The 17,810-nt window shown below is 40.1% G+C and overlaps 1 protein-coding gene across 9 annotated transcripts in view; it reads right to left on the reverse strand.

Moving 5' to 3' along the window:
* LOC125465296 (formin-binding protein 1) overlaps nucleotides 1–17,810 on the reverse strand; it is a 235,830-nt gene that overhangs the window by 165,138 nt on the left and 52,882 nt on the right. For all 9 annotated transcript variants that reach the window (XM_048558582.2, XM_048558583.1, XM_048558584.2 and 6 more), the window contains exon 2: nucleotides 8,710–8,825. In XM_048558582.2, coding sequence (XP_048414539.1) covers nucleotides 8,710–8,825 — 116 coding nt within the window. The remainder of the gene's footprint in view (nucleotides 1–8,709; nucleotides 8,826–17,810) is intronic.

Below are 17,810 nucleotides of genomic sequence, written 5' to 3' on the forward strand. Positions count from 1 at the left end.
GGGACACCATGTACAAAGCTCTGGATAAAGCCTGGGAGGATGTACCTATCACCACCCTCTTATAGCCCACCTTTGTGTGCGGACGCATCAAGCTGTGCGTAAACCCTTGGTTTGCAAGCACCAAGTGTCACTGCATACGAAGGTTGTACCCATCCCCAGGGTTGCGAAGGATGGTCTGGCCTCATTGCTGCGGAATGCTACAAGTGCTTGGACCATTCCATATCACTTGCCCCATGCGGACGAATTTTCAATGAAAAAAAATGTTAACCAAAAGTCCATCAGGCACTAGTCAATACATAATATCTTAAAGAATCTTAGGGAAAAACAGAGTATGGATCCTGGTACGTGGTTCCCTGAGCAGACTGTGAAAGTCATTTAGCAGAATGCCTCATCACCAGAACTTTCCAACAAGCACCAATCCATAATTTCGCTTGCAGCGACAAGGACCCGGCGTGGCAAATTCTTTATGCACACTGTGGTACTGCATGCTACGCTGGTGAAGAAACTGTCATTCATCTTCTGGAATGTGCCTTTGCAAAGGAGGTCTAGAGAGAGATGAAATGGCTTTTGTCAAAGTCTGTCCTGAATAGCTCCATGACACGGGACTCTGTGCAGCACGGACTGTTCCCCAGACGCATGGTGAGAAAAACATTGACTGTACCTGGGAGGGCAATCAACACAGTGAAAGATGCTCTTTGGTCTTCCAGTATTATGTACCGGCCTTGATACTGTTGCAAACTGCCATAAGCCAAAGGCCTGAAGTACATGCTGAGGGATGCATGAAAGCCTGAGGCGGCTGGTGCCATGACGCATTGGGGAAGACTCTTAAGGTTTTTATGCCACAGTACAATGGACGGTCTGTTCAGTTATCAGACTCTCTCAGCACCTCAAAATTAACAACTGCAAAAGTAGGAAATGCTTTTGTTTCTTGAAACTGTAGAAAAGCTCTTGAAAAATTTCAATGTCTCTTTTCTCCCTGCAGTAACTACAGAGATATGCAGATGGCCAGCAGACCATCACATCCGGCAGTTTTATTCTTCTCAAAAGGACTCGAGGGCTTTAGTCAGGTCAGTGAAGGATAACGGCTGGTCCAGGCTCTCTTGTATGCTGTTGTTTAAGACCTCCGTGGCAGAGGACAGGAACACCTGGGAGGCTGTGCGATGTCATACAATCTGGCATAAAAGGATCTGCTGACCCACAGGATGTCAGACTGAGATGACATTATCGAGCCAACTTCTTCCTTCAGGCTGCAGATTACACAGCTCCCCTTGCACACCCCCGGGAGAAGGATCATGAGCGCATCTCATCTTGCTCCATGAAGTGGACCCTGCACCGAAAAATTATCTTGAAGGCCTCCGATGCAAAAGGCGAGGCTTCCAGCTCTTCGTTTCCTGGAGATCCTCCTTAACATTAACCTCCATCATCTGCAGCAGAAGTAGGTTCTGCACGCTTTTCTGAGGTTTGGCTAGTTATTCTCTGTCTCCAAACACCTTTGAGAATAAAGAACCTCTTGTTCTCCTTGACTGTTTCCCACCAGTCAGTTGGAGACTCAAAGACTCTCTTTTGAGTTCCTCAATGCTTTTTGAGGCAAACTTTTCACATTCAGCTTCCACATTCCCTGACTGGCCTGCTGGTCATTCTGCAGATGGCAGTCAACCAGCAGAAGGCAGTGGTCAGAGAAGAACATCAGCTTGACTTTGGACGACCTAGCTGAGAATGTTCAGAACACAAACAGGAAATCCATGCTGGAACCAACAGACCTATCTGACCATGACCATGTGTATCAATGCTGTGCTGCATCTGCAGGGGCACTGAGGACGTTGTTCAGTTTGGCATTTTTAATAATTTCCATCAGGAATCTGTACGTGGCATCCAGTTTGCTGTTAGCACCTCCAGATCATTCAGCAGCATTAAGGATGCAGCTGAAGTCACCAACTAGAATACCAGCCTGGATGTCACTTGCAACAGCAGTCAGCCTCTCTCTCTTTACTACTGGAGTGTACATGTTCACTAGTCTCAGGGGAGCCGTTCTGTATGTGATGTCCACAATGAGCAAGTACTGCCCATCAACTCCTTCAGAGATGGTGGGCGCTGCCTGCTCACAGTAGCATACGCAGGCCAGAGGAATGGCAATCATTATGCCCAAACAAATCAATGGCCTGTGGGTCCACAAGCTCCATTTTCTGTAGCTGTTGGGGTGTAACCATGATACTGGTTATGATTCAACTCTTATTTTCGGTATCAGTTGGAGACTCATTTGTTCCATCACTGCCCTTTAATCTTGTACTGTTATGCTATTGGTAAGTTAAATCACTCCTGTCATCCACTCAATCACAGAACTTCTTTTTGCTGTTTCCATCTTTCCTGGTCTCCAATTGCTTAAAAAATGTAAACTATATCATGTTCCACTTCAAAAGAAAGGTCACAGGCCTAAAACATTAAATCAGTTTCTCTCTTCACAAATGTTAACAAATCTGCTAGAATGGTTCCAGTAATTTTGGTTCAGATCTCAGATTTCCAGTATTTTGTTTCTTTTAAGTCTTGATATGTTCACAAATTTATTTTAAGATTTAAGAAAATTACTCCAATAATAAATATTAAGAATATTTAACTCGATCACTGGCATCTCTTCCAGGGAATGAGGGACCTGTGCAAGAAGGATGGGTTGCACCTAGGTTGAAGGGGAGGTTTGTCATGTCACTTCGGAAGGTTAAAACTGAACTAGTGTGACAGTGGGGGGTGGGAGCCAAAGCAGTTGGTCAAACTGTGGATTGACTGAGATGGAAGTGGTTAAGTCATGTAAGTCTATCGGAAAGAACAGGCAGGGCCAGGTTAATGAACATTGGGGGACTGTAAGTCTGAAGTGCATTTATTTTAATGCAACAATTATGACAGGTAATGTAGATGAGCTGAGAGCCTGGATTAATGTATGGAGTCCTGATGTACTGGCCATTAAAGAAAGTTTGTTTGAAGGAAGGGTTTAGATGTTTCAGCCATGATACAGAGGGACGTAAAAAGGTGGGTATTTGCATTATTGATTACAGAGAATGTCACAACTGCACTAAGCAAAGATATCTTGAAGGGCCCCTCCAGTAAGGCCATATGGGTAGGATTCAGGAATAAAAAAAATGCAAGCACTGTGTTAGGAGAAAACTACAGCCCTCCTATTAGCCATCAGGATTTAGAAACAGAAATATAAGCAGATCACGGCAAGATGTAAAAATATCATTCTCATTGTCATGGATTTTAACTTCATCAATATTGACTGGGATTCCCTCAGCGCTAGGGACTTAATTGGGCAGACTTTGTTAAATGTATCCAGAAGGGTTTCTTGAAATAATATGTGGACAATTCAATCAGGGAAGGGGCCATACTAGAATTTATATTGGGGAATAAACCTGGCTACATGACTGAAGTTTGAAGTTTGAGTTGTAGGGCATTTCAGAAACAATGATCATAATTCTGTAAGTTTTAAGATAACTATGGTTAACACTAAGCCTGATCCTCAGGGTGAAGTACTAAATTGGGGGAATGCTATCTATAGTAGCATTAGGCACAAACTGGAGAAATTAAACTGGGGGCAGTTGTTTAAGGGTAAATCCACATCTGATACATGGATTGCTTCAGACCAACCTCACCAATGCAGCAGAGTCTCACAGTGGGCCCAAACGCGCCTCCACCACTGCCATCTCCATGAATTTGCACTGGACACACATCACCAGGAACACAAAACTCGCCTCTCCCACGGCAACCATGAGTCAGCACTAGGACTATCTTATCAATGCCGAAGTCGCCAGGAACACAAACTCTCTCGGCAAAGAACTTAGACACGGAATTAGGAGAGCTAAAAGGGCCCATGAAACATCCTTGGCAAGATTAAGGAGAATCCCAAGCCATTTTATACACCTATTAGGAGCAAGAGGACAGCTAGGTAAAGGGTTGGTCTACTGAAGAACAAAGGAGGGCATTTATGCATGGAGCCACAGGAAGTTGGTGAGGTCTGTAAATAAGTACTTTGCATTGGCTTTCACTAAGGTGAAGGGTAAGATGATAAGATTAGGAAGGGGTATTTTGAAATTCTAGGGCATACCTATTAAGGAAGTGGTGGCTTTGGGCATCTTGAAAAACATTAAGGTAGATAAGTCCCTACGGGGTGATGGGATTCATCCCAGGATACTGAAGAAGACAAGGGAGGAGATTGTTGGAGCCTCGACAGATATTTTTGTATTCTCTAGCCACCGGAGAGGTCCAGAAGACTGCAGCATAAGCCAATGTTGTTCCTTTATTTAAGGCAACAGGGACAATTCATGAAATTATAGGACTGAGTGTCATAGATTAGTGGTAGAGGAATTATCGGAGTACAGTCTTAGGAACATGATTTACTCACATTTGGGGAAAAATAACTTATTAGGGATAGTCATCCTGGTTTAACGTGAGGGAGGGTTGTCTCAAATTTGATCATGCTTTTTGAGGAAACCACGAAGATGATTCATGAGGGTAGGGCAGTGGATGTAGTCTACATGAATTTTACTGAAGCATTTGACAAGGTCCCTCATGGTAGGCTGATGCACTATATTAAAACGCATGGTATCCATGGTAAGTTGGATATAAAATTGTCTTGGCCATAGAAGACAGCAGATAGTTGTAAAGGAATACTTTGGTCCACTCTTCCTCCACTCCCAACATCTCCCCATACTCCCAGGGCACCTTTCCATGCAATCACAGAAGTGGAACACCTGCCCATTCACTTTCTCCCTCCTCACTACCCAAGGCCCCAAACACACCTTCCAGATGAAACAATGATTTTTACCAGCATTTCACTCAATTTAGACTACTGTATTCATTGCTCACCTCTATATTAGGGAGGTTAAGAGCAGAGTGGGCAACTGGTTTTCAGAATACCTACATTTCATCCACAAAAATGGCCGTGAACTTCCAGTTCCGTTTCAACACATCACTAAGTTCGCTGTCTTGGATATGCTACAATGCTCTAGCAAATTGCAGCACAAACTGGAGAAACAACACTTCATTTTCAGCTTGGGAACCCTGCAATCTTCTGGATTCAATATCAAGTTAAATAATTTAATAGACTGCCATGATAAACAACCCATCGTCAGCCACTAATGATGCCATTAGCAGTTATTCATTCTCCCAGGCTGACCTTTGTCTGCCTATCTGTTTTTCTTTCTCTGGCGCCCACCTTCACCTATTGTTTACTGCTTCCCCCATCCTTCTAGGGCATAAAAACCAACTGTTTTCTAATGACAATGTGTTCTGAAGAAGGGTCACTAGACCCAAAATATTAGCTCTGCAATCTCTTTACAGATGCTGTCTGACCTGCTAAGTTTTTTCAATGATTTCTTACTTCGAGCATCTGCAGTTCTTCGGTATTTTTTTCTCTCACTGTACTTATTGAGGCTTTTCAATGCATTACTTTTGCCTTCTATTTCTGCACTTTCATATATTTTATCTATTCTATTTTAAATCATCCAGGCCTGCACTTCTGACAACCCCTTAACTCATTGATTTAAAAGCGAACACCCAAATGGACAGGGCAGTATCAGTCTTCAGATTTGATTGAAAAGCCAGTACATATTAAAGAATTTATAAACTAAACTTGCTGAGTTAGCGAGTTTTGAGAAGATTTGTAGCTCAGGTTGAGTTTCTGGATGTGAGTTTGCTCGCTGAGCTGGAAGGTTAGTTTTCAGACGTTTCGTCACCATTCTAGGTAACATCATCAGTGAGCCTCCGGTGAAGCGCTAGTGTTATGTCCTGCTTTCTATTTATCTGTTTAGTTTTCCTTGGGTTGGTGATGTCATTTCCTGTTCTTTTTCTCAGAGGATGGTAGATTGGCTCCAAATCAATGTGTTTGTTGATGGAGTTCCAGTTGGAATGCCATGCTTCTAGGAATCTGGGAATTTCTTTGCCATCTGCAAAGAAATTTTGAGCGGAATGTTTCTTTCTATTCACCTTGGTCCTCAGCCACCTGTTGTCTGTCTTTAACCTTCTTCCATCAATCTCCACTCCAGAATTGTTTAAGTTTATGCCCCTCAGCTCTTATAATAGATGCGCTGAACTCTACTACAAGTTAACTACTAGGATGATCCACAGCCTATCAATGTTTGCTCTTTGTTTTCCTCAGTCTAAGCACCTGATCTTTTCTCAAATTCTAGAACTTCTCTATACCTCAATTCTAGATTTATTCACTAAAGCACATTGAAGATTAGGTTGCAAACCTTTCTTTGAATTTTAATTCATCTTGATTTGTTCACAATAGCTGTTCTATGAGCCTGAGATTAGTCAACCATGTCCAATAGATTTTACTTGCAGTCTCCCAAAGGTACACTCTACTGAGTTAACTGCACTCATCCACCATATCTGGGTTTCATGCCAACTTCATCACCATTTTTCTTCATTCCCCTACCCATCACAGATCCTGCATACTGCCTGGGTTGTTTTTTTTTTCTTGAAATACCTCACCTCACATAATTTTCAAAATCTAACCCTTAAAGTAGATTCTGATCTTCACTCCGCTGCCTTCAAATTTGACACCACCCTAGCTCTGTCCAGTATATCCCACATCATGATGCTTCTGATTTTGGGCTAGATTTTGTTAGGGAATGATCTCAGTCACCAGTAGGAAAAAAAATGGTAGGAAGCTGTCTCAGTTCCATGGCCAAGCCCCAACCAAATCAGATATTCTTCAGGTATTTGTGGCTACCATCAGCCTGCTCCCCAATTTGACAGCTGATGGCTCACCTCTCAACTGCTTCAACTGCCAGCCAAAGACCTGCTTCTTTTTGCTGTCGCCAAATCAACAGACCATGGAAGCTGGAGACACTGTACTTACCACAGGTTCTGGAATGTCATGGAACCCCAATTAATGTGTCAGTATGACGGGGGTCATGGGTCACAAGATGGGATGGCCACAGGGAATTAGAAGCAAAGGCATTAGAATGGCTTTCTGCAAACCATTCCAAATAGATCCTGCTTGGACCCCTCCAATTTAACTGGCAGAGGTTCTCCTGCCACAGAAGACTGATGTGAGGCCTCTGTCATGGTCAAGTAGGTCTGGCCACCATGGTTTCCGCTGCAGCCAGTTACATGAAATCCAACAAAAAACAGAAGTTGCTGGAAAAGCTCAGCAGGTCTGGCAGCATCTGTGAAGCCAAAGTCAGAGTTAACATTTTAAGGAGTTCTGAGGAAGGGTCACCGGACTTATTACAAAAACAAAATTTTTGTCTTTATCCTTCTTCAGTCAGTCATCAGGCCTTCTCTCGTTCCACTCTTTTTGGGATATTGTACAAATCTACCAAATTACATTCCTGTCCAATTCATTCCTTCCAGTATGGACTGGGTGCACTTTATCAGCAGATCAGCCCTCATGGCTCCTTATCATTAACTTATTAAACAAAATAGTTGTTCTCTTTATTGTATTGTAATTCATAAATTCCTGAAATCTCTGCTCACCATTTCTAACTCAACTCATGCCAAAGTTTGATATTGAAATTAAAACATTGCTTTAGTCCCTCCAAAATATTTCTGTATTCTATTATAACTAAACATCAATTGCCATAGTGAACTGCTAGATACCATTTTTCGTCATGTTACATCTCCAATTACTTTTGTTTTCTCGAATAGAGCTAGCTTCTCAGGCCAATCAATAAGCCCCTCAAAACTGCACGTTTCAGTTATAGACTGACCTCTAGTGAAACTTTTCCATTAGATCTATCCTCCAAGGAACGTAAAATCGAACTATTGGGCACAACTTCCTAACCACTGGAGACATCAACCCCTTATTATTCTATATGCTCCTAGATGCTTCTTTCTTTTCTCCTTCAGGGTGATGTCAGTATTGGACTACAACTTGGCTAGCAGCATTGTTGTTCCGAATATTCAAAATAATATGGGAGGATATTCAGTCTTTTCTGCTACTTGATGCACTTCGTATAATACGACCTGCCTACAGAGCTCACAAATCAACATGTTTCACAATCTCAAAACATGTGACAATAAACCAAATCAAATCAAACACAGCTCCTTATAAATCTACAGAACAGACCTGCAAATGTTCAACCTACTTTTTACTTGTTTGTTACCAGACATTACGTTTTTTCTGATACAGTCTGTATAGATGTCAGTATATCTGATTAGTCCATTGTCTTTGGTTGCAATTAAACAACATTTTGGGTTTAATAATTAATCAACATAAAATCATTACCCTTTTACATCAACGTTCAGATCTCCACATGGTCTTAAATTTTACAAATATTTGGATTCAAAGAGCTGCTGTAAAACATTTTCTATAAACATCCCATTTCCATTCAACATAGAAACTGAATTTATGAAGAACATTCTTTCATTCACATTTATTTTGCCTAACTGAAATTGCTGATTATTCCAATAATACCATTTCAATCACAGGCATTAACTTTAGCAAATACCTTAGATGCACTCTGTCACAGGTAAATGTATTTTTGTTGTATGTATTTAATAATTATTTATCATTGTTCAGCAACCCAAGTAATTAAAAGCAATGATTAAAAGCACTTTTTTTGTTATACCTTTCGAACAACAACAAAAAGGTTGAAGTAAGCATGTACCAAGTGGATACAAGCACTGACAGCAAAAGCCTCATGGACTTTATATATTACTCATCTTTTACTTACCACATCAGAAATTGATTACATTACTTTTCATAATACTCACCTAAGCTGCTTTGCATAGCTGATCTCAATTTCTGTCCGGTCCTTAACAAATTTGTTGTATCTCTCTACAAATTCAATTCCCCATTGTGTGTGTTTTTCCAAGTTGTCAAATTGATCCTGATGGATAAAACAAAAATTATAAATCATATTTCTTGTGATGTCTCAAGCCTTTTCTCAAACTTCTACATATGTTCACTCACCCACAATGACATTTTCCAAATCATATATACATTAGTTTGATATTATTTACTTCTTCACATGAAAAAGTGGAACAAAATAATGTATTTCAAATTTACAATCAAACCACAAATTTCTTGCAAATATTTGAAGAATTTACAGAATTTTTTAAAATGGTTTTCAGTACTTTCTTGGATATGTGAACGTTCTTACAGTAGAATATTGCATTCCTAAACAACACTGGAATATAGAAGGCTGTAAAAATGCATTAGAAAATTATGTATAGATCACTATATTAAGTATTTTGATCCACAGCTCAAAGTCTTGGCTCCCAGTTAGCTGGTGATTTCTTCTGTTATTCTAAAACACAGTGCATTGTTGCCATCATGCTAATGGTCAAAGTAAATGAGAAAATAGAGCAGATGGAGGGAAATGGTTTTCACTGAAGGGCTGGTGGGAATCGGAAGTTCACTGCCTGGAAGGATGACTGAGTCAGAAACTCTTGTCACCTTAAAGTGGTATTTATATATTAATTTGTGTTGGTATAGCTTTCAGGGCTATGGGTCATAAGCTGGAAATGGGATAACATAGCAAGATCTTTGTTGGCTGACAGAAACATTACAGGCTTGATGACCTTCTGTATTGTAAATGTCTATGAATCAAAGTATTTTTCATTTAAAATGAAATGACTACTTTAGTTTTCCCCTTTTAAAGATCAGGAAACAAACTATTAGTATGTTTATGGAAATTTCAATTTACAATCAGCAATTTGGGGAGATAATGTTCTCGTGGTAATGTCACTGGACTAGCGAACCAGAAGCCCAGTCTAATGCTCTAGGGCCAAAGGTTCAAAGTTCCACCACAGCAGTTTGCAGAATTTAAATTGAATTAATAATTCTGGAATTGAAAACCAATCCCTGTATTGGGAATCACTGTCATTATTATTTACTATTTCTTGTCATAAAAGCCTATCTAGTTCACTACGATCTTTTAACGTAGCAAGTCTGCTATCCTTACCTGTCCCAGCCCATTATTCACGCCAGATGTAGTTAACTTTTAACTGCTCTCTGAAATGGCCTTGAAAGCCAACAGGAAATAAAGAATGGACAACTCCCACATTCCACAAAAGATTAAAAGAAAGGCTTAGTAAAGCAGACGAAGTAAGGATCAACAAAATTCATTTCAGTGCAATGCACAAATGAAGAATTATATCAAGTACATGTGCAAACGTCTCTTCCCAGAAACATCAGAGGGATAGCAGATTGAGTTAAGTAGAAGCACACTGAAATGAGGATAACGAAGTGTGGGGCTGGATGAACACAGCAGGCCAAGCAGCATCTTAGGAGCACAGAAGCTGACGTTTCGGGCCTCGACCCTTCATCAGAAATGAAGGGTCTAGGCCCGAAACGTCAGCTTCTGTGCTCCTAAGATGCTGCTTGGCCTGCTGTGTTCATCCAGCCCCACACTTTGTTATCTTGGATTCTCCAGCATCTACAGTTTCCATTATCTCTGCACATTGAAATGAATCTTGTTGTGAAATGCATTGAAGAGGCAATGTGGAAATTTAGCTAATGTGTAACCAGAACTTTAAGAGGTTTATATCTTGATACTTAGTTGCCACTATAAAACAGTTCTTCAGGACTTCACTAATAACGTTACTGAATTCTTTAGTTTATTTGAAAACCTCTCTTACTTGAACAATAACTCCAAGCATAACTTGATACTAAAGAAGCCCGGCTGGGTGGCCCACAAGTTTAAAAAGACATGATGTATGTCTTCTTTCTCCAGTTGATTGTGCAGAAAACTAATCTGACGGTATGTTCTAATAACTCTTACAATGAATGATCATTATTAAACTAGATGTAGTTTCTTCCCTCCACCCTTTCCAAACATTCTAGCAACATACTCATATCTCTCATGTTTCTAACATGTGCAAAAGCTCAAGCTTCAGTTTTATTCAATTACTTCTGCACAATGAACTGAATGTTAGAATTTATTTTGGCAAATTCAAAGTGAAGTAGGACAGCATTTGAGAAGGCAAATGACTTAAGATTAACATTTTTGATCTAATATATTTTCTAAGACCAGCTACACAGACCATAACAGTGTACTCTAAATTGTTCCAAGTTACTTTTTGACAAAAATGTGACATTACACTAAAATTAGCCATCACCAAAAATTGAACAATTGGGGCATCATGCAAATTCCAACAGAAAGAAAGATTCTAATTTATGAAATACAATGTATTCAAAGCCCTTATTAAGATTTCATGCCATAAACACCATGCGATAATGTGAGGAAAATCAAATTGGCAATGAAGGAATTTGTGCACTAGATAACTGTCCCAGACGCACAAGATATGTCTAAGATTCACACAATAAATACAGGTCCCTTTGACATGCATTACGAAGGTTTTTTTCCTTCTTTTTTGCTGCCCTTTTGATTATCCCCTCCACCCAACAAGGGTCAAACTCATGACTTCTGGCTCATCTCAATGCTCAACAGCTTGTCTTTAAAATCTGATCATTCAGGTTAGTGACATTACAATTGTGCCAGAAAAATTATCAATTTTATCAAAGGGTCGAATGCAACATCCACAGCCTAAGTACTGCACTTGTGGGTTTCCCTCAGCAGTTCAGTGTCACAAACATATTTTGATTATATACTAATATTACAACGTAAGCATAGTGCTTTCACAAAGTATTTCATTCAACTACTGAAAACAAAGGAATTACACATTTCATTGAAACTCAAGGTTGTTGTGTCTCATGGCCACACATTTTAATTCAAATCCTTTCATTTTGCCATCAAGTCAAAGAATCAATTAAAGCAAATGCCCCCATCACCATTTGATGAATCTGCCTCTCCAACCTCTACTTCCAGATAAATCTTCTCGACCAAATACAAGCAACTCAGTTTTGCTATGAAGTACAATCCACCTCCCTCCTCCAACCTGAAACACAAATGACATATGATCTGAATTGTGTGAGGTAGAAAGGAAGAAAACACCAATCAATAATACTTTTCACTGACAAGAATTTAGAAATTCACAAAGAAGCCAATCACAAAGTTCCCACATACTAAACAGCAATCTTACTTTGGTTTACATTAGGCAGAAGTTACATCTAGCTGTTGGATTTTATGGCATTTAAAGGGGCAGCTTAACCATAACTCAAGTTTAGGAATGCAACAGAGCTCAAAAAACGTCAATAAAATGATTTAAAAACAAAGGTTAAGCAGATTTGTAGTTCAGATTGTTGATGCGCTTGTTGACTTGCTTGCCAAACTGGTAAGTTTGTTTGCAAATGTTTTGCCACCATGCTCGGTAACATCGTCAGTGCACCTCCAGTGAAGCGTCTGTGTTCTGTCCTGCTTGCTATTTCTCAGTGCGTCTTGGTCTATTGGGGTGGGTAGTATCACTACTGGATTTGTTTCTTAGTGGTTGGTATATGGGGCAGCTTTACATGTTTGTTAATGGAGTTCCGATTTGAGCGTCAAGCCTCCAGGAATGCTTGTGCATGTCTTTATTCCAAGTGTGATCTGACCAGAGCTTTGTAGAGCTGCAGCAAAACCTTGTGGCTCTCAAACTCAATTCCCCTGCCAATGAAAGCCAACACACCATATGCCTTCTTCACAACCCCATCAACTTGGATAGCGATCTATGGATGTGGACCCCAAGGTCCCTCTAAATCTGCACACTGCCAAGAATCCTGCCACTAACCCTGTATTCTGTATTCAAATTCGACCTTCCAAAATTAGTCACTTCACACTTTTAATCTTGTTCGAAATTCACACCAAGCCCTACAATTTAAGCTTCCATGAGAATGCCAGCAGTTTTTATTTACAATCATTGAGTAAATAAACTCAGACCCAAAAAGCATAGCCCGTCATTATCTACACAACAGACCACAACAGGAAGACAGAACACATCCAGAGACACTAGTCACCCTTCCATACATCAGGAAAATATCTGAAACAGTCACCAGATTATTCTTCCCCAAATCCCCTCCCTTGGAATCATGGTAGACAACAAACCGACAGCTGCACCACGACAGCTACTTGGCCACAAAGTAAGGTACTGATTTCCCAGTCCGCCACATCTAGGACAAAATGTCAGAAAGAGTGCAGCACAGCTGTGGACCAACAATGCTTGTTAACATGCACAATGGGCTTTTAAAGATAGTGCGAACACAAGCAATACCAGCATATTACTAACTGGCAAATTGTCTAGAAATTATGTATAACAAGATGGGGAGAAATCAGACATAATAAACGCTATAGGGGCAGGGTAGATAATTAATGAGACAAGTTTAGTAAGATATGGCAAAAAAAATGCATTAGGTCTCACAGCCACAAATCCTTAAAAAAAAACTCAACACAACTTGAACATTTCCAAAAAAATGCAAGACTCGGCCCATAGTATTTTTACATGTTAGATAACAATTTAAGAGAATAATACTTTACATGACCCTACTATAAAGACTGTAGAGGATATGGGGAAAATTGATGCCTTATTTAAAAGGCATAAAATTCAAATTTGGGAGTTAAGATGAAAATTTCAATTCTCATTTTCCAATTTGTCTAAACACAAGACATTTAGCAGGAGAGGTATGAAGTGTTCTAGAAGGTTACCTTAACACAATTACACCATTTAAAAGCCATTTGGACAGGTATGGATAGGAAAGGTTTAAGAGCGATACAGACCAAATGTAGGAAAATGGGACTAATTCAGTTTAGGAAACCTGGTTGGCAGGGACGAGTTGGGCTGAAAGGCTAGTTTCTGTGGAGTATGACTTTATGAATCAACAGCATCAGTACAATTTGCAGTACACTGAAGTGCCAATGCTATTTGGCAATAGGACTTTTTATGTTCATGTGACGTAGATCACTTTTCAGTTGTAATGGGGTCGACTAAACTTAAATACGTAATACCAAATCGTAGCTATCAGTAGGTTAACTGGGTTGGTTAATACATTTCAAGCTCTGGAGGACAATACTGAGCTAATTGGTTTGCATCACACATCCACTGCTCACTTTTGGGTTACATCTTGTGTTCAATTCTGGTCACCTCATTATACAAAAGATGGGGAAGCTTTAGGGAGGCTGCAGAGGAGATTTACCAGGATGCTGCCTGGATTAGAAGGCACGTCTTATGAGGTTGAGGGAACTAGGGCTTTTTTCATTGGAATGAAGATTGATGAGAGGTGACTTTATAGAGGTGTACAAGATGATGAAGAGGCATAGATAGAGTGGATGGTCAGAGACTTTTTCCCAAGGCGGAAATGACAATTATGAGGGGGCATAATTTTAAGGTGACTGGAGGAAGATATAGGGGAGATGTCAGAAGTAGGCTCTTCACACAGAGTGGTGGGCATATGGAATGTGCTCACTGGCAATAGTGGTGGAGTCAGATACTTTAGAGACTTTTAAGTGACTCTTGGAGGGGAACAATGGGGGATAGTAAAAGGTAGGGTATGCAGGGTAGTTTGATCTTAGTAGGATAATAGATCGGCACAACATCATGGGCCAAAGGGCCTGTACTGTGCTGTACTGTTCTATATTCTATCCTACAAATTACCATTGTTGTGGTCAGCGTCATACAGCACAGAAAAGGGCATTCAGCCCATCAACCCACGTATGCTACTGATTTATTCATCTTAATTCCACAACACATGGTCAGATTTGAGCTCTCAATCATTGGGTTTCTAAAACAATACTGTATCCATCATTATATAACCATATATCCCTCAGTTCAATAATTTATTAATCTCTTCTGTGAGGAAATATCAGGCTAAAACTCAAGTGCCTCCCTATTCAGAAGAAAGAAAACCAACAAGTTGTGACTTGATTCCTCTTGTACCTGCGTAACCAATATGCAGCTAAAGAGACACAGGAAGTGGTCAACCGCCTACCTTCATGGCAGAAATGTGCAACGAGGGAAAGATGTGTATGTGGGGAGTGGTTTGGGGCTAGGAAAGAGATGAGCAGGAAACAACGCCTCTTCAGCAGAGAGAGGTGTTTCAGTATTTTAAAAATGCTTTTAGATTTCCACTGTGCAATGGTCTAAATTCTTTTTTTCGCAAGTGTTGAGGCATTTCAACAAATGCTTTTAAAGATTCATTAAAGCATTCATTATCAACAATTAAGTTATTCTGGTTCAACATTCATACCAAGTCCTACAATTTAAGCTTCTATGAGAATGCCAGCAAGTTTTAGCTTATTTAAAATCACTGAAGAATATGCTAACAATCACTTGACAAGCAGATTATCAAACACACTGGGAGGCATGATCATAAGAGCATAAGAACATAAGAAGTAGGAGCAGAAGTAAGGCCATCTGGCCCCTCGAGCCTGCCCCGCCATTTAATAAGATGATGGCTGATCTTTTTGAGACTCAGTTCCACTTACCGACCCACTCACCATATCCACTAATTCCTTTACTGTTGAAAAATTTTTGAAGAAGTTCCTCCTGACCTCAGTGCTACATCTGCTTCCCTTTATTTTGAGGCGATGCCCAAATGATCAAAATGGTTCAATCAGCTCAATCAAAATGGTCACAACAATCACAGTTGTACAACACTCGCTACTTAGAAATGCAATAACTCAGTTTTGTTAACAGTCTAATTTGTCACCCATTCTTCCCATCTAGTTCCAGGGTGCGGATAGTACATTATCTTCTACATTATTGAATTAGAAATGTTTAATTCATCACTTTGGGTGATTCATTTGACCCTACAAAAAAAATCTTAAGTTGAACTTACAAGTGCTAGGTGATGTGAGATGTGAGTGTAGGACTGGGGTGGACAAGATCAGAAATCACACAACACCAGGCTACAGTCCACAGGTTTATTTGCTTTCGGAGCCTCACTCCTCCTTCAGGTGTTAGCGAAAGGGGTCATTTCAGACACAGAATTTATAAGGAGTTCAAAGGGTTACACCACTGAGATGCCGTAAGAAGGTTTTAATTGACTAATATGTATCTTAATGATGAAGGGTCTTGGCCCGAAACATCAGCTTTTGTGGTCCTAAGATGCTGCTTGGCCTGCTGTGTTCATCCAGCCCCACACCTCGTTATCTTGGATTCTCCAGCATCTGCAGTTCCCATTATCTCTGATCACAATTTTCCTAGCTACCATCAGTTCTGAGGAAGGGTCACTGGAAACATTAACTCTGAGTTTTCATCATAGATGCTGCTAGACCTGTTGAGATTTTCCTGCAACTTCTGTTTTTATAACTGAAAGTAAGATTAGTGGCAGTAAACTATTCAAACCAAAGCACGATCATGCCAGGGCGACACGGTGGCTCAGTGCTTAGCACAGCTGCCTCACAGCACTAGAAACCCGGGTTCGATTCCACCCTAGTGAGACTGTCTGTGTAGAGTTTGCATGTTCTCCCCACCTCTGTACAGGTTTCCACCAGTTGCTCTGGTTTCCTCCCGCAGTCCAAAGACATGCAAGTTAGGTGGATTGGTCCAGCTAAATTGATCATTGTGTTCAAGGATGTGTAGGTTAGGTGTGTAGCCAAGGGAAATGCATGGGTTACTGATATAGGGTTGGGGGATGGGTCTGGGTGGGATGCTGTTTGGAGAGATGGTGTGGACTCATTGGGCTGAATGGGCTATTTCCACACTGAAGGGATTCTCCGAAATATGCATCTTGCATTGAATGTTCTGGTTAAACAGACAACTTTAACTAAATGACAAATTATTCACAAGGTTGGAGAACACGTAAATTATGTGGCATAGAGATCTTTGTTGGATGATCAAGCTGCAGCACATCTGCCCAAAGTAGAAAATTCTAAAATGCTGTAAAGTCATATTTTACAAGTTGGAAATCTTAAATGTGAAGATCTAGTTCAGGTCTGGTATAATCCTCGTGGCAAATAGCAGGTAATGCAATGTGACAACACAACCAGCAAAATCTACTAAAAGGCTTGGAGATAGTAAGAACTGCCGATGCTGGAGTCAGAGACAACACAGTGTAGAGCTGGAGGAACACAGCAGGCCAGGCTCTGATGAAGGGTCCCGACCCGAACCGTCAAGTTTCCTTCTGCTCTGATGCTGCCTGGCCTGCTGTGTTCCTGCAGCCCCAAACTGTGTTATCACTAAAAGGCTTGGTTTATGCCTGGCGACATCAAGTTAAATTTGAAGATACAATTCAGCTTCAGTATTTTGTTTGTTCAGGATTATCCCTTTGTAGGAAAGATTGCATATAATAAAGAAACTGCTGCATAGATTCATGAGGATATTACTGGCACAGGGTAGGGATAGGGGGAGGAAAAGCTCCAGCTCTGAAAAGAAGTGGTGTTTTTCACTAACATCTAGTTAATGAAACTTTTGCAGGATATCACCTTTAAGTTTGTGTAATATTAAGCTAGTGATAATTTCCATTGATTAGTGGAACCACAATGAAAAGTTACAAATTAATAGTGAATTATCAAAGACAAAGTTTAGAAAATTCTTCAGAGAATTATTAGACACATTTACTGAACGAGTTTAATTATTTAATTAATTTAAAAATATAACTAAGTGTCTAAAATAATTACTTCATGCTTTAGCTGTACATTTGATTAAAAAGAAGTTAGCTACAGAGTAGTGACTCCAGAAATTTGATTAACCTAGAATTCTGATGCATCCTGTTAAAGAAGTAATTGCACTGTCTGATGTGGCACAAAATGCTTTTCCACTGAGAGCAACACATGCCTTTAAAATGGAAAGTATTTTGTGATTCAAGCTGTAGTCGTCGACTTCCTTTTAAGAGCTTCCTATAATAGCCCTGAACACAATGGCAACAACTTACAACATTTTTAATGTCATAAATATCCCAAGAATTTAGATATATTCTACACTGAACAAACGGCAACTTTATTCAGAATTCTTCAAATAGTAGTAGGGAATATTCAATTGCTACAGTATATTTTTGTGAA

The sequence above is a fragment of the Stegostoma tigrinum genome, chromosome 29 (genome assembly GCF_030684315.1).
Source record: "Stegostoma tigrinum isolate sSteTig4 chromosome 29, sSteTig4.hap1, whole genome shotgun sequence".
In the NCBI taxonomy this organism is placed as follows: Eukaryota; Metazoa; Chordata; class Chondrichthyes; order Orectolobiformes; family Stegostomatidae; genus Stegostoma; species Stegostoma tigrinum.